The sequence below is a fragment of the Aspergillus flavus genome, chromosome 1 (assembly GCF_009017415.1).
Source record: "Aspergillus flavus chromosome 1, complete sequence".
NCBI lineage: Eukaryota > Fungi > Ascomycota > Eurotiomycetes > Eurotiales > Aspergillaceae > Aspergillus > Aspergillus flavus.
In genome coordinates, this window is record NC_092406.1 from 523,981 (window position 1) to 547,335 (window position 23,355).

General features: G+C 48.8%; 7 protein-coding genes across 7 annotated transcripts; 6 read left to right on the top strand and 1 right to left on the bottom strand.

Moving 5' to 3' along the window:
- Positions 1 to 321: 321 nt before the first annotated feature.
- Positions 322 to 2,785, top strand: F9C07_191 (putative alpha-1,2-mannosidase; the record flags this gene model as incomplete). The annotated part of the gene is made up of 3 exons (XM_041288987.1): positions 322 to 1,433; positions 1,482 to 2,156; positions 2,203 to 2,785. 3 exons carry the CDS (start codon positions 322 to 324, stop codon positions 2,783 to 2,785), a joined length of 2,370 nt encoding a protein of 789 aa, XP_041141654.1.
- Positions 2,786 to 3,445: 660 nt separating this feature from the next.
- F9C07_2199141 (gamma-glutamyltranspeptidase-domain-containing protein) lies at positions 3,446 to 7,751 on the top strand (the record flags this gene model as incomplete). The annotated part of the gene is made up of 11 exons (XM_071509444.1): positions 3,446 to 3,514; positions 3,644 to 4,311; positions 4,370 to 4,402; positions 4,469 to 4,674; positions 5,759 to 5,904; positions 5,962 to 5,995; positions 6,046 to 6,205; positions 6,260 to 6,839; positions 6,896 to 7,056; positions 7,108 to 7,241; positions 7,303 to 7,751. The coding sequence occupies 11 exons, from the start codon at positions 3,446 to 3,448 to the stop codon at positions 7,749 to 7,751; spliced, it is 2,640 nt and encodes an 879-aa protein (XP_071365440.1).
- A 935-nt stretch (positions 7,752 to 8,686) lies between these two features.
- Positions 8,687 to 10,444, top strand: F9C07_2227087 (uncharacterized protein; the record flags this gene model as incomplete). Its single annotated transcript, XM_041284395.2, has 1 exon — positions 8,687 to 10,444. The coding sequence occupies one exon, from the start codon at positions 8,687 to 8,689 to the stop codon at positions 10,442 to 10,444; it is 1,758 nt and encodes a 585-aa protein (XP_041141652.2).
- Positions 10,445 to 10,575: 131 nt separating this feature from the next.
- F9C07_2059269 (5-Methylcytosine G/T mismatch-specific DNA glycosylase) lies at positions 10,576 to 11,634 on the top strand (the record flags this gene model as incomplete). Its single annotated transcript, XM_071508627.1, has 1 exon — positions 10,576 to 11,634. A coding segment is annotated over one exon (1,059 nt), but the record flags the coding sequence as incomplete, so codon positions are not given.
- A 1,049-nt stretch (positions 11,635 to 12,683) lies between these two features.
- On the top strand, positions 12,684 to 15,257 carry F9C07_196 (uncharacterized protein; the record flags this gene model as incomplete). The annotated part of the gene is made up of 1 exon (XM_041284394.1): positions 12,684 to 15,257. One exon carries the CDS (start codon positions 12,684 to 12,686, stop codon positions 15,255 to 15,257), a length of 2,574 nt encoding a protein of 857 aa, XP_041141651.1.
- A 2,001-nt stretch (positions 15,258 to 17,258) lies between these two features.
- On the bottom strand, positions 17,259 to 17,730 carry F9C07_197 (uncharacterized protein; the record flags this gene model as incomplete). The annotated part of the gene is made up of 2 exons (XM_071508539.1): positions 17,259 to 17,358; positions 17,681 to 17,730. The coding sequence occupies 2 exons, from the start codon at positions 17,728 to 17,730 to the stop codon at positions 17,259 to 17,261; spliced, it is 150 nt and encodes a 49-aa protein (XP_071365442.1).
- Positions 17,731 to 21,820: 4,090 nt separating this feature from the next.
- gprC (G protein-coupled glucose receptor regulating Gpa2-domain-containing protein) lies at positions 21,821 to 23,208 on the top strand (the record flags this gene model as incomplete). The annotated part of the gene is made up of 2 exons (XM_041288985.1): positions 21,821 to 22,411; positions 22,465 to 23,208. 2 exons carry the CDS (start codon positions 21,821 to 21,823, stop codon positions 23,206 to 23,208), a joined length of 1,335 nt encoding a protein of 444 aa, XP_041141650.1.
- Between the last annotated feature and the right edge of the window lie 147 nt (positions 23,209 to 23,355).

Below are 23,355 nucleotides of genomic sequence, written 5' to 3' on the forward strand. Positions count from 1 at the left end.
TTTATTCCACCTCTTGTACTCCGTATGTACATACATGCATATTTGGGAATTTCCCAACCCCGCGGGCACGTGCCACATCCCTTGCAGGCCATCCAATACATTCTGCCCAACCTCTGCCGATCAGTCCCTTCGTTTGGACATAATGTTACATTGCATTGAATCAGCGTCTGGATACCCCCAGTTACTCCGCTATGTCACACTGTTATTCCACTTCTTACATGCTCCTTCCTCGGAAGTGTGCTTCACAAACGATAGACTTACAGCTACTACTGGCATGCTGTTCATTGTTGAGGTCTTTAATACCATTTACATGCAATCGGTATGCGACGAGAGTACATAGCCGTCCTATGTGCTCAACTGACGACCTTTGCCCTGGGAAGTCATCAAGCGCGCACTCCCGTGGCGGACCAAGATGTGCTTAGGTTCGTCGACCCTCTTATCGGGTCAAATAACGGGGGCAATGTATTTGCAGGAGCTAGTCTTCCTTACGGTATGGCCAAGGCAGTAGCAGACGTCGATGGTCAAAATACCTCGGGCTTTTCCACCGACGGCAGCAACGTCACCGGCTTTTCTGCTTTACATGATGCCGGCACAGGGGGGAACCCATCTTTGGGCAACTTCCCTTTGTTCCCTCAATACTGTCCTGAAGATGTACTGGACAACTGCAACTTCCCCAACGCTGCGCGGGCAGTCCATTATTTGAATGACTCGGTTGTCGCCCGGCCGGGGTATTTCGCTTTAGCGCTTGAAAATGGAATCCATGCTGAAATGACCACCACGGAACATGCAGCTCTGTTTCGCTTCAACTTCCCTCCAGCGACAGCGGTGAATGGGTCGGAGCTTAGCCCACTAATCTTGGTAGATCTTACTGACCTATGGAAGAGTCGACAAAATGCGTCGATTAGTATAGATGGCCAGACTGGACGGATCAAAGGCAATGGCACATTCCTTCCCAGCTTTGGTGCGGGCTCTTACGTATCTTATTTCTGTGCTGATTTCGCCGGCGCACCCATACGCGATAATGGGGTCTGGGTCAACAATCGGGGAGGAACTGAGCCTAAAGAACTCTACGTTACTCGTGGGTTCAATAACTTCTATCTCGAGGCTGGAGGTTTTGCTAGGTTTGAGCGACCTACTAATGGGTCAGTGAGTGTTCGAGTTGGCATTAGCTATATCAGCACCGATAGGGCTTGCGAGAATGCCCGACGGGAAATCCCGCACCCACTAGAGGATTTTGAGGATATTCGGCGTCGTGCAGAGAGTGCTTGGAGAGAAAAGCTTAGCCCGATATCTATACAGTCGGGTGACGTCAGTGAAGATTTACAAACCAGCTTCTGGAGTGGTGTCTACCGCACAATGCTTGACCCACAAGATTTGACCAGTGAGAACCCACTCTGGGAAAGCGATGAGCCCTACTTTGATTCTTTCTACTGGTATGTATAGCCAATTCTTGGCTTGTGACAGGCACTGACGTCCTCCAGCATCTGGGACTCCTTCAGGGCACAGCATCCATTTCTCACAATTGTTGATCCTGAGGCACAATCAAGGATGGTACGCAGTCTCCTCGACACATATAAGCACGAAGGATGGCTACCAGACTGCCGCATGAGTCTCTGTAAAGGCTGGACACAAGGTGGATCAAATGCCGACGTCGTGCTAACCGATGCGTATGTGAAAAATCTCACTGGGATCGACTGGGACCTAGCGTACGAGGCCATGGTAAATGACGCTGAGAATGAGCCCTTAGAATGGTCGTATGAGGGAAGAGGAGGCCTGCAAAGCTGGAAAAGACTCAACTATATACCTTACCTGGACTTTGATTACCTGGGCTTTGGTACTAATTCCCGGAGTATCTCACGAACACTGGAATACTCGTACAACGATTACTGTTTATCGACGGTCGCCAAAGCACTTCAGAAGGACGACTACACTAAGTATCGATCCAGAGCTGGCAATTGGCAAAACTTATACAAAGCTGACCAAACCTCTTTGATCAATGGCACTGACACTGGTTTCGTGGGCTTCTTCCAACCCAAGCATTTGAATGGAACGTGGGGTTACCAAGACCCAATTGCCTGTAGTGCTCTTGCCTCATGGTGCTCACTAACAAGCAATCCCTCTGAGACTTTTGAGTCCAGCGTATGGGAATACCAATTGTATAGACCCCTTCCCAGCTCATTTTGCGAAAGCTAACAGCCATAGCTACGTTCCTCATGACATGGCGGCTCTGATAGGCCTTCTCGGTGGCCCAGACACATTCGTCTCCCGACTAGACTTCTTTCACACCTCTGGCTTAGCGGATATGGGCAACGAACCTGTTTTCCTAACGGTGTACCAATACCACTATGCCGGGAGACCAGCGCTCTCCGCCCGCCGTGCGCATAGCTACATCCCATCCTTATTCAACACCTCGAACAGCGGCTTACCAGGAAATGATGACTCGGGCGCCATGGGTGCATTCGCCGTGTTCTCCATGATGGGTCTCTTCCCAAACCCCGGGCAAGATGTCTACCTCATTATTCCTCCGTTTTTTGAGGCGGTTCACATCACGCACCCTACAACAAACAAGACTGCTACGATTCGGAACGTTAACTTCGACAATACCTATACGAATGTTTACATACAGAGTGCAACGCTTAATGGAAACCCCTATACAAAGAGTTGGATAAGTCATGACTTCTTCACTCAGGGGATGACGCTAGAGTTGACTCTGGGGGACACAGAAAGTGACTGGGGCACCCATGAGGAAGACTTGCCGCCTAGTTTAAGCAAGTCCTTTAATTGAGACAAGGCGAATAGTCCATGGTGAATCGATATACTGCCTGAAATAGAAAAGGAGCTTGGAAATGTCATATTTTCTGCCTTGAACATGGTTTATCTGAGACAACGCAGATCACTGTGCTAAATTAATACTATATATAACAGGACAGGTACACCCAATATAAGCAAAAGTACTGTATCGAGGATTTAGTTGGGCGAGCCCCAGCTAACTAAGCTTACTAGCTTGATCAATCAGGGACGCAAAACGGACTTGCCAGGGCTGTTCAACGCTCCCGCATACGCAACTTTAACCTTGTTGGGGAAAGTATGGTGTCAGCCTGAGGCCATGCTATAATTACCCCGACCAATCACATGACGGGAATTTTTCCCCGTCCGAATAGCCCCGTGATTCTGCGAGCAACAGCTTATCCGATTCTATGAGACAGAGATGTAGGTGGCAAGCCCTGCATACTGCATACAGTTTAAGGGGATTTACTGTCCTGTCGAAATCCTCGTAAATTGTTATTACCTTCTATCTGGGCCACAGCAATTGCCTCGCTTTAAGTCTGTGAAACACCTAATTTAGTCTTGAAGCAGTCTTCTCGCCCCTCCTGAACTACTACTTAGGTAAACTGAGCCGCTATAACTTTCCGCATCACGGTGATTTCAAGATCCTTTGCCCTGAATGCCCTCGCGTCGCAGCCATACAAAGTCCCGAAAGGGCTGTCTGCAATGTAAACGACGCCATGTTAAGGTTGGTTACTTTCCATCTTATTTTCGTTTCATCAATGCATAGGTTTCATTGGCTTGTCTATTCCTATCGCATCTTTCGTTCTGTCTTTGGAATACGGTTTATTTCCACACGGTCGTTGACAAGTTATAGTGCGATGAAGAACTCCCAAGGTGCGGCTTATGCCAAAAACGAAAACTACAATGCAAATACCCAGCCTCTTCCAACGAGGCTGATAGTCTAAATCCTTCCACGCCGCAGGATGAAGTTGAGTCGATGTGTAGCTCGAACGAGCTTTCATTATCCACAAGAATGCTGGAAATGAGACTATTCCATCTCTATCTGACGGAGACGTACATCACCTTGTACCCCGGGAAGTTAGATACCAACCATTTCCAGTCCGCCGTCCCTGGGCTAGCGACGTCTTATCCATTCTGCCTGGATGCCCTATTGGCATTTTCTGCCCTACATTTGGCCTCGAAAGAGACGGGTGATAACCGCCAATGGGTTGAGTGCGCTCTGAAGTATCAGAATCGCTCCTGCTCTGCCATGAGCCGCGTGTTGGCTGAATTCTCTGTTGAGTATTCTGGACCAGCTTTCATTTGCTCCATCCTTATCATGTTATGCTCATACGCCTACCCTTGCGTTTCCAAAGACGACCAGCCATTCGATCCTCTGGGACAGATCTTGGAGATCCGTAGACTGCTTGCTGGTTGCGCCTTTTTTTTCCACCAACTCGGTAAGATGGAGCATCCAGGCGAACTAGCGGGATGGTTACGATACAAAGACGCCGAGGATTTAGAAGAAGAGCTTCCAAAAGAGTAAGTACCTCACGCTCGACTGCCGCAGCTTGTATATTTAAGGCTAACCCTGCTTTAGACAACAAGACCCGAAACTTATCCAATTACGAAGGTATTTGATGTTCCTGACATATTGGTATACATAAACGTGAAGGGGCTATTACTGACATCATTTGAGCGCCCTACTGGAGTCCCTAGCTCGTATACGAGGAATGATTGACGATGTTGATGAATCTCGCAGAGAAGTAAACCAGGACATCTGGGAGTTCTTAAACGAAGCAGTTAAGCGACCATTAGGCGGACGCGAGGGAGGAGTTATTGCATTGCCTGTTAGGATCAGCGATGCTTATGTGGACCTCCTCAAAGAGGGCGATTGGATGGCCCGTATACTATTTCTCCATTACGGCGTCGGCATGCATCTTCTCTCTGACAGATGGTTTGTCAGAGACTGGGGACGCCGGCTTGTATCAACAGTGCTGCAACCACTAAAGGAAATCCCGCCTGAGTGGAAAGAGACTGTTGCATGGACAAGGCAAGCGGTGGACCTTGACAAGTGGTCACGATCTTGAACAAGAAGGAGGGAAACCTAGAAAGAAAATGGAAAGCAAACCAAGACAGCCAAACAAAGATGGAGAAAGTTGACGCTTGACAGCAGGATCAGCGATAGGACCGTCAAATGCGGAGATGTGGCTGATAGCTATTATGTAATAGCTTGATCCCTTGCGAACCAAAGCCCGCGCAATATACTCCGTATCGAGCAATAGACGGCTGATACCCAGCCACCGAGTCACCGAGTCACCGACCCGCTGGACCCATGGATATCCCTGCCTGATCCGGCAGGCTATCAGATGACTCCACGTTACCCGCGCTTATCTGTTCATGTACGGAGAATGCGGAGATCTGGCGGTGTTGTTATCTCTAGGTTGTAGCTCTCCTTTGCCGGGCGCAGTCAGTGATAGCCTCCTTATCTTGTGTTCCATCGTATTTTTTACACTATGTACCATCTATCTAATTCATTATGAAATCCTTTCTTCGGCTTATATTTTTGTCATATTCCGTTCCTGTCTTCTTATTTCTCAACATCACAAATGCAAACCCCACATCCTAACTCAATACGCCGGAATGAGTTTAACCAAACCCAGTGAATTGGTTGGACCAGGGGTCCAAGACATATCGGGCCGAGATGTGGAGAAACAGGTAGATATAAGTTGCTCGTTCTCTTGTCCTGACATTGCGCCATCTCTGGGCATTATTTGTATTATTTTAGTAGCAGTACCTGGTTGGTGACCTTGACAGCCACTTTTAACAGCCCGCGACCTTCAGGGCGCCGAACCAACCACTGGCTGGCCGAGTGACGAGACGGAAAGACCCTCAACCATGTATCGTTTTTTAAGGAATACGTTATCCCTCAGCTTCATACTAGTTCTGGCGTTGATACATCTACCGGATGTGCTCTCTTCACCACTAGAGCCGTCGGCTCACTACGACTCGCGAAGCGCCAATACAGTTGAGCATTTCGAGGAGGGCAAGCTCGGAGCAGTGGCTAGCGAGAGTGCTATTTGCAGTCGTCATGGGACAGAAATGCTGAAGATAGGCGGAAATGCTGCCGACGCCGTAAGTGATAGTGACTTAGTCTCTTAGTTATATTGACCTGGCTGAGATACAATGCAGTTAGTTGCGACAATATTCTGTGTAGGGGTTGTTGGTGAGATAAATAAAAGTAGCGGTGAAGATATGTTAACTGACGGGTACCAGGAATGTACCACAGTGGGATCGCTGGAGGAGGGTTTATGTTAGTGAGAGCCCCTAACGGTTCGTACGAATTCATCGATTTCCGCGAAACAGCGCCTGCAGCCGCGTTCGAGGAAATGTTCAAGAACAACACCGACGCATCCACATCTGGGGGTTTGGCAAGGTAACAGGCACTCCCTCAATCAAGCCGAGGAACAGAGGACTAATATGCACCAAGTGGCGTTCCTGGTGAGGTGCGAGGCCTGGAATACCTTCACAAGAAGTATGGCTCTCTCCCATGGTCGACCGTCATGCAGCCTGCCATCCAGACAGCCCGTCAAGGTTTCCCGGTTGGTCGTGATCTCGTTCGTTATATGAACTCGGCCGTTGGGGATGGGGAAGACTTCCTGTCTAAGGATCCGACATGGGCTATTGACTTTGCCCCTAATGGAACTCGTCTCGGTCTTGGAGATACCATCACCCGTAAACGCTACGCAGACACGCTGGAGACAATTGCCAACAACGGCCCGGATGCTTTTTATACCGGTCCAATTGCGGAAACCATGATACAGGCGCTGCAAGCTGCGAACGGCACAATGACGCTAGAAGACCTACGTAACTACACCATTGCTATCCGAGACACCTCGCAGATTGACTATCGAGGGTATAGAGTTATTGGAACTAGCGCGCCATCCAGCGGCACTGTCGCCTTGAACATCCTTAAGGTTTTGGATACTTACGACAGCTTCATGGTACCCGACAACGTAAATCTTAGCACGCATCGTTTGGATGAAGCTATACGTTTCGGATATGGACTGGTACGTAGCTGCATCCCTTTATATTGACCCCAACACCTAGCTAACTCGATATCAAGAGAACCGAACTAGGTGATCCGTACTTCCTCGAAGGATTAGATGAATACCAGAAAGATATGCTGGAACAGTCGACTATTGATGAGATTCGTGGGAAAATTTCCGACTTGCACACACAGAACGTGTCTGCTTATGATCCTAAAGGCCTCGAGAGCCTTGACACGTAAGCGCACACTCGCTAATTCTCATTTACCGGTTGTACTAACCGATTCAGCCCCGGAACGTCGCATATCGCTGCTGTTGATCATACTGGACTTACTATTTCCACTATCACAACCATCAACTTGCTTTTCGGCAGTAAAGTCATGGTGCCAGAGACGGGAATAATTATGAACAATGAAATGGATGGTTGGTTATCTCCCAGAAAGCCTCTGCTCCAGCCCTGAACCTACTTGCTGATACGATTCAGACTTCTCAACACCCGGCTCGTCCAACGCATTTGGATACGTCCCATCGGAGGCGAACTTCATTCGACCCGGGAAGCGACCTCTGTCTTCTATTACTCCAACCATTGTGACGCATCAGAATGGATCTGTCTTCTTCGTTGCAGGTTCGGCTGGGGGTAGTCGAATCATTACAGCGACTGTACAGAACATCATCCATGCTGTCGATGAGGGCTTGTCGGCAGCCGAGGCTTTGGCTAGACCACGTCTTCACGATCAATTGATCCCCAATCAGGTCAGATTCGAGTATGCCTACAACAATGAGACGGTTGCTTTCATGAAATCTCTAGGTCACAATGTGACCTGGGTCGCTCCAGGAGACAGCACTGCGCAAGCAATCCGGGTACTACCGAACGGAACGTTCGATGCCGCTGGGGAGCCTAGGCAGCTTGACTCTGGTGGTTTCGCGGTCTGAGGACTACTTTCTAGCTGCAGCTATGCAGTCCACGGGCTATCTGCCATCACGGTCACAATGATAGATCAAACCTATTTTTTGACATATTTCGAGCATCGACAAACTTATATGGGAACTTGGAAAGACATCTGAAGATATAGAAAGAAGGCTCATCGATTGCGAATGCATATACAAAGAGAAATCTTGTGGATATGCTTGACTACGCCGACTCTCCGCCGGTCCTAAGCTTGTCACTTCTTCGCTGATGTGACCATATATAATTTACAGATACAGTAAAACGAGTGTTGAAATAATATGTACTCCGGCTATATTTGTGTAGGGTACAAGAATGAATTGTTATATGACTGGGAGACGGAATTTTGGCCAATGGCGATTGAACAAATAAGTCTACATGTTTACCGGACGATTACTTGACAATGATAACATGAACGACTTATAACTCATCCTTGGCTACCACTTAAGGTTATGATTAATATCCAATTGGTCCGTGCGCGTTCACCGCGTCTCGCGTCCACACATTTCCTATCAGTGATGCTGCATTCATCCAGCTCTAGCTTTCCCTTCCTAGGGAAGTAACGACCTAGAATATTGGCTTACGCGCACTCAATTACCAATCTGTCAAACATTCTACTTCGCCGATTTCACAACTAATATCATTTGTGTTTCCTCCGCCAATCCACTTACATCTCTCGGCCCTACATCTTCTCGGCCCGGGATCATGGTGGAGCTCTAGCTGGCGCATAGGAGCGAGGGTTTGCAACATTGGGCTATGACAATTCCACCCCCCAAGCAGTGAATACACCCACTGAACCATTCATCGAAAGCGAACCCCACTAACACCACAACGATTGTGTTAGCCGTTTGACCAACGCCACCCTTTCCTCTATCCTGAACATGCCCGGCCCTAGTACACCGTCCTACCACCACTCGACCGGATGAATAGCATAATCAAGCGAGTCGTCTCCCTGTTCTCTAGCCAAGAGCCTCAAAGCGACATCCCTCCTCCTTCAGCGGAGCGCAAAAAGACGCCCGATCAGTCCCCGGTCATGAATGACCCCAAGCCTGTCTCCGTCGTTGTCTCTCCTCCCGCCTTCGATCTCGATTCCTATGAATCCTTTGACGAGGATTACTTCCGCCGAACGGTTGATGAGATTCTATCCGATCAGGCTAGTTTTGAGAATAGCTTTGATGCGTACTCCGGCACTAAGATGATGGATGGGACCTGTGAGAGGAGGGCTAGCATGGCGAGAGACTCTGGCCTTGGGAGCTCGGGGCATAAGGCGTCGCCTTACTTTCCAAGTAAGGTGGCTAAGAAGAGACCTGTGGCGCATAGGGTTATTCAAAAAATGGAGAGCACGGAAGATGAAGATGACTCTGAGGAGTGTCAGAGTGGGAACAAAGTGGTCAGACGGGAGGATCCTGCGGATTCTGTCGTTAAGATTAAGCTAGAGCAACTTGAGAAACGCAGGCTTGGGGATGTGGGTATTTATGCTCCGGATAATGAGGTCGGGTCTGCTGCTCGGGCTTCTTCTGTAATTGATGTCGATGCCTGCGACGATGAGGATTTTGAGGAAGTCTCAGAGGAGAGATTTGTTTTCGCTTCTGTTTCGGAGGAGGAACACGATCGTCTTGTGAGATTCCTTGTTGAACATCCTTTCATGCGCGAAGGCGCGTATCCAGTTAAACGATCTGTGCGGCGCAGGTTCATAAGTGATGTGCGACGGGAGGCTTCCTACTCTGGCATGGATGAAGGTGCCCTGGGTGTGCTTACAAAATGGATCAAGAAGACGTATCTCGAAGTTTGTATGGTTGCCGACGCTGACAAGGAAGGGTCGGAGTTTGGTGATGAGATTGATGACGAGAACGTGCTTGAGCATCGGTCACGAAGCAAGTCGAAGAAAGACCGAAAGAGGAAGAGGACTAGTATTGACCAGGCAAGGGAAAAGACAAAAACAAAGAAGACGAAGACAAAGAAATCTGACATTTCGATGGTCCCTAGCAAACAAGACGTGCGAGAAGTCATAAATATTGATAGCGACGATTCTGCGATTGCGATCTCTAAGTCCCCTTCCACGGATATCCAAGTTCTGGAAAAGGCCCCAGTTCCCCAGCCCGATCTCCAACGTACGCCTACCTCTCATCACATCCACCCTGAGAATGCAAAACATGGAAGAGTGGTAATTGAACATGCTACTCCCAAAGCACCAACTACCCCTTCAAGCCACAGAGGTAATGAGCGGAGCATCTCTAGCAAGGAGTCGTCGTTGCCAATGCCTCGATATCATAATTCCACCTCTAAGAATGATGTCAACAGCAACAAGAGAAATCAACCAGCTTCTCAAGAGGACAATGCGCGGAAGGAATCGTCCAAAAAGCGCACCGTTTCTTCTGCAGACCTCCCAAGTTCTCATTCAAAAGATGAACTACAAAAAATCGCTGAAAACCGCAAAAAGAGAAAGAAGAAGAAGAAGAAGAGGTGCGATGACAAAAATAAAAGGCGACTTGACCGTCAAGAAAAAAGAAGATCTGAAAAGTCGGAGACGATACCTGAGAGTAACCGGCTTTCCCGAAAAGGTGACCAACAGGCCACTCATATCGCAGGCCCAATATCACAGGAGCACCCAGCAAAGAGCATTTCATTGCCGCGCAAGGCAGTGTCCATGGATGACCCATTTTGGGATATGGATTTTTAAACCCCGATGATTCGCAAGGATTGACCACCTGCGCTGAGGTGAGGTCGAAATATTTTAGCCTATCATTAAGGCAGAGTAAGGGAGGGAGAACTTGTGCTCTCAGGAGTAACACACAGTTGCCTAAACATTCGATACCTGAAGAGACCCTCCTTATATTGAAGGATTTGGGGCTGCCACCCGACTTTCTCTCGTCAGGGTCTGATTTGAGTGACATACCTGATGATACCGGTTCTATCAATGACAACCCTTTCCTGTCCCATCCCACACTACGTATATCGCCCCCAAGAGATCACATCGTGGAGAGCTTCACAGAGTCTCCTAGAACCCCAGTCCATGGCGCGTCTCCGGTTAAATCTTGCGTCAATCCTGCAAAACCAGCACTTGCCAGGCCCGCTAAAGTATCGCCCTACTTCCCCCAGCCACTTGTGGACCCTGAATCGTGCATACCCTTTCCTCCTATTGATGCTGACTCTTTTGGGTTGGTCCAAGAGCAGCTTGCACATGATCCGTTCCGTCTGCTTATCGCGACTATATTTCTTAACAGAACTCGAGGAGGGGTTGCTCTTCCCGTCTTGTTCAAGGTCTTTGAGCGATTCCCTACTGTCGAAGCAATGGCTACAGCGGACGTATGTGACTTTGTGGATATGATACACTGTCTTGGGTTCCAGAATCAGCGGACAAGGAAGTGTATTAGTTTAGCGCAGACCTGGATGTCTCACCCACCGAAAAAAGATGAAAGATACCGCAAACTTCACTACCCCTGCAAATTAGACGGACGGGATGTCCGACCACAAGAGTGCATTGATGATACAGACCCGCGCGTGGCCTGGGAAGTCGCACATCTACCCGGGGTGGGGGCTTATTCTCTGGATAGCTGGCGAATCTTCTGCCGAGATGAGTTGCGAGGCCTAGCTAAAGATTGGAAAGGGTCTGGTGCAGCTACGGCCGACTTTGTTCCGGAGTGGAAATCAGTTCTGCCACATGATAAAGAGCTGCGGGCATATCTGACCTGGATGTGGCTTAAAGAAGGTTGGGTATGGGATCGTCAGACAGGGCTTAAAACTCGAGCTAGTGAGAAGATGATGCGAGCTGCACGTCGCGGCGGAGTGGCCCTTGAAGAGAATGGGAATTGGATACTGGAGACATCGCCAGTGAAGAAAGCTACGAATGGTCTGACTACGTTGGATTAGGCATTGGCGGATTGCATGGATATGGAGTCGGTTGACAGGTTGGATGGATATTATTGTGATCGTTGTTTCAGGCAAGACCTTATTCGGATTTAAAATATGATACCCTTAATTGCCTATGTGGATAAATAGTTCAAGAAGTGTAGCTACAAACTCAGCACCATTTGTTGTCTCGTTGCAGCCTAAGGCAAGAGTCCATATGCCTTAGGCACTAGGATAGCATCTCCAGAAATATCGACCAGGCAACTTTCTCGACATCCTTTGAGATTGGATACTCCCTTTCCCCAGCACAACTGTTCTTCTAAGCTTGATGCCCTCATTAGACTAAGATCAATTGCCTTCTCCCACTTACTAGTTCCCGTCAATTGATTGACTCGTCTTTGGGCTTCCATGCAGCAGGCCCACCACGTCAGACTCACTAAAGACGAGCCAGCCCTGCGGGGAAGTCCAACCTCTTACTCTTCACCGCAAAAGTAAGGCCGGTCTTTCCCAGTTCTTTCTTCATGCACCGTTCCTGATTGTCTTCTCGATCTTTCTCGATCCTCTTGTGCGACCTAGCCTTATCTATCATTCATTCACTTACTCGATTCTTATTTCTTTTTTTAGATCGTCTTCGCGACGGGATGTCGCATGCCCCTCGACCGGTTTTTTCCTGGAGTGACTCAAACGCCGTGTGATTGGCATTCGACCAGTGAGACGCGCATTCCTGGACGCACTCTTAAGCGCCAGACGAGACTACCTCCTACTAGAGTGTTACTGCCTACATAACACAGCCTATTGATCGGCTTCGGATCAGTCAATCACCTGAGCGATCGCCAACCTTCCGCTGTGACACACTTCCGAGAGGCCTTCAGAGAGTTAGCTTCTCAGCCTCTTATTCCTTCTATTTTGATTTAATCTACGAGGTAACTAGACGATTAGTGGGGAAGAAAGACTGCAGGGGGAGAAAAGTGGTTCGATTTTAAAAAAGAAAATCACAACGACACTACTTGTGCCTTTCCACCAATTCCCTTCTCCCCCTCCACCTCAGTCGAGCCCATTTATCCCACGTCATGTTTCTACCCATAAGGCTAAATGACCGAGATCGCGACAGGGACCGAGAGCGAAAAGTGTCGTCATCCTCCGCCGTCTCTTCCAAAACAAAATCCAAACCTCGCTCGTCCCACGGTCGGCCCAACCGCTCTTCAACCAAGGAACACGATCGAGACGCCCCGACGGGCCGCTCCTCGACCCCTACGACCTCCAGCTCCCAGCAACAGCGTCGGTCCTCCATGCCGGGCGTCGACAGTGCCAGCCGTCCTGTCACGGCTTCCTTCCTCGAGTCGAGGACCAGCTTGCCGTATCCTACTTTCTCCAAAGCCCATAGTCGAGAATCTGTGGTCCAACCGGACCTTCCTACCCCAGACCCGACCGATCTAACCGAAGAAAATAAAGACGGAGGGAAGCGACATAGCCAACACCGCACCGATAACCATCATGCACCGCCTAGCCCACCGCTGACTAGTGTCGATCAGAACTCACGCAAAGGAAGCACGGTCGGAGACAAAGAAGATAAAGAGAAACCGAAAGATGGGAAGGCCAAGATTCGGATCAGAGCCGAATCGACCAGGTCGTCGTCAAGTCTGCGGTCCAAAAGGGATGATGAGTCTAAGACAAGTAAGACTATGCGTGCAGACACTCCATCCTCCAGAACAAAACGGTCTAGCCACGATAAGGACATTCCCGCCCGGACGGCGAGTCGCAACTCTACGAAATCGAAGATTGTCGAAGAAGCCGCACTGCCCAAACGATCCTCTTCCAGTCGTGCTGCTCCGGTAGTGTCACCCCCTCGATCCCCCGCGACCGTTCGCGACATCGGCTCGGAATCGGCAAACGGGTCAGATGCGACTATTGCTGCACAACAACAGTCGTCTTCTCGCAAGCCGAAGAGTCCAGAGAAACCGCCTTCTCGAAACCAGACACGGTCGTCTATGTCCCAGAGGCCCAGTAGTCGCACATCGGCCGACTTCGCGTTTGAGTATGGTCGCTCTCCCACGTCGAACTCAGCCTACGGCGCCCCTCCCCCGCCTCCTCCCCCGCCAGAAGTGCCTGTTACAATCCCTAGAGTTGACTACCTGCTGCAGAACGGTGGCCTTGACCATCGAGTACCGAAGGCTCTCCTACTCGCCGCAGGTACTCCGGATCAACCGCCTTATCAACCTTTCCAGCCTCAGCTTGCAGCATCCAAGATCTTTGACCCATTCAGCCGTATACTCGAGGATTATCACAAAGTGATGGCTAAGAATGGTTCGCTGGCCGTTGCGACAGGATATCGATCGGTCGCACGTCGCCTTCTTGACCGACTTGAGGCTGTCTTTGCCCGTGACATCTCGTCAGAATCATGCAATTGCTTGATGTGTGTTCATGAGGGGCTCGAGCCTGAAGAGCATCCGTCAGGGGTCAGCTGGGGTGAGGTGCTGGAGTTGGTGTCTGGCCGCCAAGACCTACCCAACTGGCCCCCCTTCATGCTATCACTGTCAGTTAACGATGCGGAGCTGTCGGGTGATGAACACATTCCCATGCAGAAGATGGACATCGACATTCCAGAGGAATACCGAGAGCATTTCATGCGGCAGTCGCGCAAGACAAAAGTGACCGTAGACAAATGGCTTAGTGAGCAAGTTAGCCAGGCCACCAACGCACCAGATGAGGTGGATGATGAGACCCTCACCTTCGCCATCCTGACACACCTTGGGCCCGAACAACGTCCTTTATTTCGTGCGCTGCTGGGAATCCCGGCTAGCTCTCCGACACCTCAGCCAGATGGAAAGCGTCCGCCTCGGCCTTCAGCACTGATATCATCATCTCTAGCTATACAACGTCTCTATCGACTGCCATCCCCACCTCGGGACCCGGAGACTGCCATCTACATGTTGAACCATCCTGAACTCCACCATGTACTTGCGACACTCGCGGCTATTAGTGATGACGAATGGGATATTCTGATTTCAGGTCGCTTTGATGGATTTCTTCGCAGTGGTGCAGAGGATTCCTTTGCAGGGTCCACTCCGCAACGATGGAGCAGCAGCCGATCGAATACTCCTTTCACCACAGGAGGCATTTCTCGAGGTCCGACGCCCAGCCAAATGGATCCCAATTCCCGACCAGCCAGTCAGCCGTATGGCAGGGTTGCATCGCCAGCGAACTTTGGCGGCCCCATCGCCTTGGATGAGGAGATGGAAATTGCAGCCTTAGCAGAGATCGAGCGTGACATCTATCTCGGGATGGAAGCTCTAGAAGACGCCTTCGAAGCACTCCACTGCAAGGCTGAGGTCGTCCGTCGAGCCCTTCGCGAGCGCGGTGCCGGCTTGTCCGTGGCCAACCAGCAACGCCGCGGGTCATATGTCGAGGCTCGTCTGGGCACTCCAGCATCAGGACTCGGCACATGGGAAGACAGCACCGAAGACGACGGCTTGGACGATGACCGGTCCCTAGCCCCCGACGACTCGGCCAGCAACATCAGCTCCAACCGCAGACGACGACCCAAGCGCCGCACTGAACGACGGACCCCAGCGCCAGTGGAAGAGGAAGACGAAGAACAAGACACATACGACAGCCGACGAGATCGAGGCTCCAAACGGAGATAACCTTGAACCAGGAAAAAAAAGACAAAACCACCTCACTTTCTATTTTGGACCTCACCCATAATCTTGTTACAAACCCATTGCATGCTCTTTTCAATCTTTATTCAGATACTCCAGCGTTACGACCTTGATGAGCAATAGTTGAGCCACGAATCCACGAAACGTGATGAAATGAATTGAACCCCAGCTCATGAGAATCCCTTGATACTATTGAATGACTACGTGTGCAAGTCGCAGTACAGCTCCATTCGGTGTATGTATGTACAAAATTGGTACAGATTGACATGATTCTTAATGCTACTGTATTCTACTTTACCCTTCCATCACCGGCGCATATTATTAGCACTAGCACCTAGCAAAGATAGACTATCTTCAGGAGAACAGCAATCAATAGACCAACCAACACAACACAACATTCCCAAACTTGAGATACACATCACATCGCACATCACAATTAAAGCACCAGGAGTTCAAGTCATTTCCCCGAGACATCTCCTTTAGCACACGATAGTATACCACAACTTATCCACTCGCTCCCAAATCCCAGTCATCCAGTTCCCACAAGATGCAGTACCTCCTCACCCGATGCCAAGTACAAACAAAGAAAAAAAGACCCCATATTCCAATACAGGCAGGTCAATTCAGATAACCTACATTACAACATACTCCGCATCAAGCCCCAAACCCAAACCCAACAAAATCAACAGAAACCCAAGAAACAAGAATCAAAGCACGTTCCCGAATGTGGCCCCTTGATTAAGCAAATTCCAAATCTCCCATAATTCCATGTCCCCACCTACCTACAACACATGGACTACACGCTAAACTGAAGGAGTAAGGAGTATCCATTATTGTTGTTCTGCAGAGTTGGAGAAGTAGACGATCCGTCGATTAGATTGTCTATCATTATCAGGATTTTCCTCGACTCCAAAATGAGTTCCACAAGAGGAAGAAATTTGGATAGAAGGTGTTGGGGTCTAGACTACGGATTTCGCTGGATTACGGGCTATCATGCGTTTAGAGTGGATGCCTCGGTTAATTGGGCTAAAAGGGTATGAGTCTTTTTTTTTTTTTTTCCTTCTCCCTCTCAGATGTGTTTTTGATCCTCCTTGTAGGAATAGTTTTTTGAGTGGATGGTGCCAAGACGGGATGAGTCCTTTTCTTTCTCAAGTGTATGTCGTTGTTGGGTGAGTAAGGATTGTGATTGGTAGGTTTGTTGGGCATAGGGTAGTATTCTGAGAGGCAGGAAGAAAATAGTTTCTTGGAAGAAATGGTCTAGCAGGTCCGCGCCGTCAGGCTAAACTGTTTATTGTCTCAATCAGGAGACGCGTGCCTGAGGCTCTTCTGGGGTATGATATATTTAGCTTTGGACTATTGGAGTTACTATCAGGGTTGCATTGTGCATAGGGTTTTGTATCATTTGTGGATGTTTTGGTTTTGTTAGTAATCTTTAAGCATTCTATGCAGTTTAGCTGGTTGATATGCGAAAAGGAGTTTGTTGACCGTCTGGGTACCTTGCTTTTAAATCTTTTCCCTTTTCTTTTGCTTGGGTTTCCCCTTCGCTACCTGATATTGTTCATTGCGCTTGCGATATTTGCCGTCTGGAACCATGGTTCGTGGGCCAACTGGAACTGAACCAGAAAGGTCTTTACGGCAGGAGAGCTGAAGATTTTACAAGTACCGCGCGCTATAACCGGGTTTCTACCCGCACCCGTCATTATACTGTGATACTAGATATCGGTAAATTTGTCTTTCATCATAGATTCGGACCTCAATATTGAGAGCGTACAACTTCTGGTCATCAGGCACAGTCTCGGGTTTAGATGTAGTAGAATATCGGTAGGGAAGATCCCGAGATGTTGAGATGATTAGATAGGGGGTGCCAGATTTGGAAGTTTATCTCGTCGTTCAAGTGGGTTGTTGAGTGTGAACCATCGAACTACAAAGTAGGGAATTTTTCCCACTGTGGAGATCTGAACCAGAGTTTTGTCAACCCAATCAAAATCAATGCAAGTCAATAGAGAGTAGTGGATATACTGTGTAGAAGTGCACGTGCAAGACATCGAGAAGGATCTCGGAAGGATGAGCAGGAAATCCGATGGATCTGTTCATAATATCAAAGGAATGTTAACAATCATCAGCGAACGATCCCTGCGCTGATCGGTCGCTGGATGGTGGGTTTCAGTGGACGCCTGCACGAAGACCCATCGAGAAAATCACCAACGGGCGGCTGCAGACCTTGTTCATCGCGGGTCAAAAGGTATTATTACACAGTCACACCCATGGGAGAGTTCTCAACCGTAGAGACACGGGCACAAGTATGCGCAATGCTGATGCAGACCGCAGGTCGTGAGTGGGGTATCGGCAGAAGACTTTCTTCTCCCATGGCTATGAATATGGATTCGTGGAGATGACATGACACATACACAGAGACTTTGTACCAATCATCTGGAACCTCTTCCCGGTGGAAGTCCATGGAATGGATTCCGATTGTTTGGGACCGGAAGAGATCGAGGGGTAAAATTGAGGCACGCCAAGACTGGACGGACCCATGGACGGATGCTCAGGGGCTGGAACTAAAGCTTACTAGAAGCGCAATAATTCCCTCAAAGCTAGGGTATGTCGGGTCACGTACGGAGTACGTCAAGACTTGGCATAGTAGAAACTTGTTGTTGTCTTGGATACAGCCGTATGGGTGAATGCTTGAGTTTGCTTGAGTATATATAAGGAACGATGGTTGCCGCGGTGGTAACGCTGTGTATCGGCCCAGTTTTGGTGGTTAGAATCCTCAATTAGTCTGATACTCCCTGATGGGTCTACCGGATTCTTTCCGGTTGACTCCGACCAATACCGGCTATCATTAAGATAGCCCACCTTGTTTCCCAATGCGAAGCTGCCGAATTGCCGGATCGACAAGATATCAGAATGAAAACCATTCACCACACCCACACGAGTGGATGGTCAACCAGCGACTCGGTGTAGTCTTTCATGAAAATCGTTATGTACTCAGAAACTGTGTATTTCGCACTTGAACTGAGCGTCGGTTCGCTGGCAGGACGCCGAATTATTATCGCACAGGCTCGCTCAACCTATAACATGGGCTGGATAGGCTTGAATTTCATTTGCAAATGTAGCGTTCCAAGCAGTCCCGGTAGTGCACGCTACCGCTGCATTTTTCAGTCAAGAGAAGATGTACCTAGTACCTACAGCTAGCTCAATAAGTTTGTGAACTGGGCGTTCTGTTGGTGTCCCACTCTTTCACGTGGCACAAAGTTTAGGGTGAGATTATGACAATCTCGCGAAGATGACCGTATCCTGAACATACGTACATTCGCGTGCATATCCCTTGCATATGGCAACGACAGAATGCTCGTTTCGGAGGGCAAGGTTTGCCCAGAGCTCTAGTCCGCCATAGTGTCAATCGTGATCTACTCTTCCATAGAACGGTCTCTTAGAGCCATGATGTCCATCCGGAGAAGTAAAATAAAAAAAAAAAAAGTCTTGTTCCTCGTGTATTCATGTGACGCATATCCTGTATGTGTGTCGCCATAATTGTGCGATCGATTAATTGAGATCCGCGGCGAGTTAACTGAAAAACGCAAAGTTGCTAATGCTTGGTATTAGCTACTTTCAGAGCTGAAGAATTCTCAAAAGGCTGGCCGATCAATGGCGTCGGTGGCTGTAAGATTGAAGTTCCAGAAGCAAAATTTTAGGTTCATTTTAGAGAGCTATAAGATTTAGCTCGGGGGAAACCCAACCCTATTCTCAGCTCGCGGGACCGCGGTGATGGACAGCAGGCAACCATTGCCGGTGATCTAGGATGAGAATTTCTAATCAACACTCAAGGCATTATAACGCGAACCTTGCGACAAAGTACCGAGGCTCATGCTAGTCATCCGTCAACACGCAGGGTCTACGCGCTATCGGCTGACTAGTACTGGGAAGGAGTTGCTCTCCTTTCTGAGGCAATGATGAGCTGCATGCGCCGTGCAGCCATGTGGCAGCCATGGCTTTCCAGTTGAGGATTGTGGTCCATGGATACTCCGTACAGTACTCTAACAGGGTCCAATCTCAGAAAGCAGCTGGGCTTTGACACCCGGTGGAGGACGGTTTAGGTTTTGAGGTAGCACTTGTCCGCAGTAGTAAACACATTAGCCAAAGTCAAATGAATGTCATGGAGAATTAGTAATGATTAAATGACTACGCTAATTTGCCCCATACCTTACTCCGTACCACCTATCACAGGGAGTGAAGTATCCACAAGAAAGACAGTGAGGCTGTACCCGACGGAAGGTGCAGATGGGAGGATATGGAAAGTTAATGCTATCCAGATTCGACTGATTTGAACTATGAGGTATGATGGTAGTGATCATTTGGTGCAAAGTTTATGACGGCAAAGTTGAACCCACATGGAGTTGCATATGCATATGACGATGAGGACTGATGAGGAAGGCGAAAAAGGAGAGTCACGGGGGACTAAACCTAGAAAGACAAAGTTATGATCGAAAAGGATCAAAAAGACCAGAAGCCAGTTCTGGTGCTTCCGTGCCCAATCTGGAAATGGAACCGAAAAGCCTAGAAACACATTAGGCCTATTTGAGAATAGTCTCATGTCATGCGGCAATGGAATGGGTCACGTTCTCGTTCTCGTTCATGGTTAACAAGCGGAATTAAGCATCAACAAGCAATCGACTGTGCCAATCCGTGGGAAAAGACCTTGACTTCCCATGGTCATACCTACTCCGAGTATACCATCCATGTGTTCATTCATTCATCCCCTGTACGTTTAATATATGAAGGCCTGATTCGTCTGATCGCTGAGTTCTTCCTTATGGCTAAGAGTGCTGTCCGAATGACTTTCAGACTATGAGCCATCACATGCAGCCTCATTATTGGGGCTTCTCTTTCCCACACTATCGTTCAATAAGGGATCGTTGCAGTTTAAGATTATGCCATGTCTGTTGAACCAACAGACACAAACAAGCGATCGTCTGCTGCACGGGTGGATTGTTACTATTGTATGCACTACAATTACTAGGACAGTGTCTAGAGCGTGGCTAATACTTACGGAGTACCGAGTACAGTCTCTAGCGGGAAGTGGGTTAGGTACACCAATCAATTGCCAGTTTTTCATTACACAAGCACACGGAATAAATGATACATGGTTACAGAGCAATGCTCCAATCCTCAGTGGATCTCCGGTATTTATTACCCACATCGATCGACGTAGCGGGTCTTGAGAGTCTCGAGACGGTTGGATTTCTGGAATTGTCTCTTTCCCTCCAGTCTCGGCAACACTAATGCAATTTTGTTTAGGGTTCTCCTCTCTTTTTCGACGGAGAAGCCTTATCTCTCTCGGTCACCAAGAAAGGAGTGAGACGTTCATTATGCTTGACCTGGAAACTTTGCGGGGTTCCTGCGGCGGTTCATTCCTATTCTTGCTAATTTCCAGCTTTAACGCACTACGTATGCACCTAACGGCCAATCCGGTGTCTGTGTGTCTGTCACGGAGGAGTGGTGGCAAAGTTGAACTACTCCTGTTTCGAGATTTTCCGTGCAATAATATCCTTCTGCCTGGGGTCGGTAGAAGTCCACTTATGCCACAATGGGCCCAAATCAGCCCCCTACAGCTGCGGCGAAATGCAGACGACGGCTGTTTGGAACCCATCTGGTTCAACGCTACCACTTTTGCCCTTATTCTGACTGGGCAATTTGACCCCGTAAGCTCGTGGGGAAGGTTATCTAACGTCGAATTACGAGAGCCAAGGAATTTTACGACGTACTACATCCTTGAGCCTTTCCTCCTCAATTCCCCCGCAGCCTAAGATTACATTCGTGGCCTTACTTTTCTTGGCATGGAACCTCGTGTCCAGAGTTTTCAGGAACCACCACACCACATCCAGGGCTCAGAAGTCCATTAGGTTTTTTTTTTACTTCATATTTGATCGTCCGGAAGGTTGCCCCTGTACGGTGTTCCAAGTTCGGTCAGTAAACTTACTACTGCTTAGTCCATTCAGACCTGTGGAGTCAGTCCCTTTCATAAAGGAATTGTTGGTCGAGGCGGAGATAACTAAGCCCATCAGAGTTTAATAAAAGCTTTGCGCGGCCTACGGATGAGAGGTGCCACTCCACACAGTCCACTCGCCCAATGTCGGTAGTTCAGTTTCAATCCCCATTTTAGAATTTTAGTTAAAGAATTAAAAATAATAGAATTAATATTGCACTACTTTCGTTGTGGCCCTTAACCTTCTCGTCTTCCCCCTCTTTTCTTTTCTCATGCTGATAGCTGGTCCATCATGGAATAGGGATATGGATAGCCCCTGAAGAAAAGCGGATATAATAGATATTTCTCCGCTTTGGATTAAATCTCCATAGGGTGCCAGCCCGACGATTTACATACCACATCTGCCGGAGAAACCGGTGTCTCCCCAAGGTGGCTTTTCGTCTTCCTGTTTCTAAGATCGTTTCGACAGCTTCGCCCTACCCTGGGGCACGGCCTCCTCACGTGTCGCACGAAGAATGATAACAGCAGAATCGAGAACAGCACTACGAGAGGTTAAACGACAATGAGTCTGGCTCAGGTGCTGAGTGTGCTGGCCAGTCAAGATGACGAGGGTAACTCCCTTGCACGACGACTGGCTTATACTGACGCTGGCCCTACTTTGGATATCGATCCTTTACCTTCAGCCCAACGCAAGGGTCTTATTGCGGTCACGGTCATGGCCTTCCTATCTTTCATCGCGACTTTGGTTCTGCTATTATTTATCACTTATCGGCTGGTCTTCTGGCGCTCCAACTACGCACGGTATATCGGTTACAATCAGTACATCGTTCTTATCTACAACCTAGTGTTGGCCGATCTGCAACAATCACTCGCATTTTTGATCTGTCTTAAATGGATTACAGAGAACAAAATAGAAGCATCTTCAGCGGCTTGCTTTCTTCAAGGATTCTGGCTGCAGATCGGGGATCCCGGCAGTGGTTTGTTCGTGCTTGCAATTGCTGTCCATACATTTATTCTGGTAGCACTAGGTCACAAACTGAGCCATCGCGTCTTTGTTTGTGGTGTGGTTGGTGTATGGCTTTTTGTAGCCATCTTGGTTATCATTCCACTTGCAGCTCACGGACGATTTGTGTTCATCCCATCGGGCGCATGGGTAAGGGTCCTACGTTTCCCCGATATGAAATCAATTGCTGAACGTAATACCAGTGCTGGATCAGCGAAGAGTACGAGCCAATCCGTTTGTGGACCCATTATATCTGGATTTTCCTGGCTGAATTCGGGACTGTCTGCCTTTACGCCATCATGTGGTTTCAGCTACGACGTCGGATCAAGCAATCGGCGATTCTCGGAAACAGTCAAACAGAAAGTCTCAAGCGCCTGCGACGTGTCATTGGGTACATGATTATCTATCCGGTTGCGTACATTGTTCTATCATTGCCTCTTGCTGCAGGGCGAATGGCAACAGCCCAAGGTCAAACGCCAAGCATCGCCTTCTTCTGTGTCGCTGGTGCCGTGATCACGAGTTCAGGCTTAGTTGATGTCCTTCTCTACACGCTCACCCGCCGAAACCTCATTCTGGAGTCCGAACCGAGTCGCGATCGCAGTTACAACCGCTTTGCAAGCAGCGTAAACCGGAAAACTGACCATCTTACGACCATTACCGCCGCAGAAGGCAAGCACACTCGGACTGATATCAGCGTTCTACGCACCCATCGACACCGTGAAGACGACGATGAATTCGGTCACACTGTGCGCGAAGGATCTACCGACAATATCGTGCAACCTTCCGGCATGGAACTGGCCCCTCTAGGAAAGGTGTATCAACATACTACAATTGAAATCACCCATGAACCTGCATACCCGGAGGCTGAAAGCAGTGACCGGTCGAGCAAAGGCTCCATTGGTGACGGCAAAGGCCCTGCACAGAGCGCTAGGATGTGGGGGAGATAGTCGACAGTCGACTGGCCTGTAGCCCTTACTCACGCCAACTCTTAACGTTATCGAATTAATGTCGAATGCCCTTTTTATTCCTTGTTTCCCTCTTACTCACGCTCTCTTCCCATTCATACACTTTCTTGACATAATACGCTTATTAGT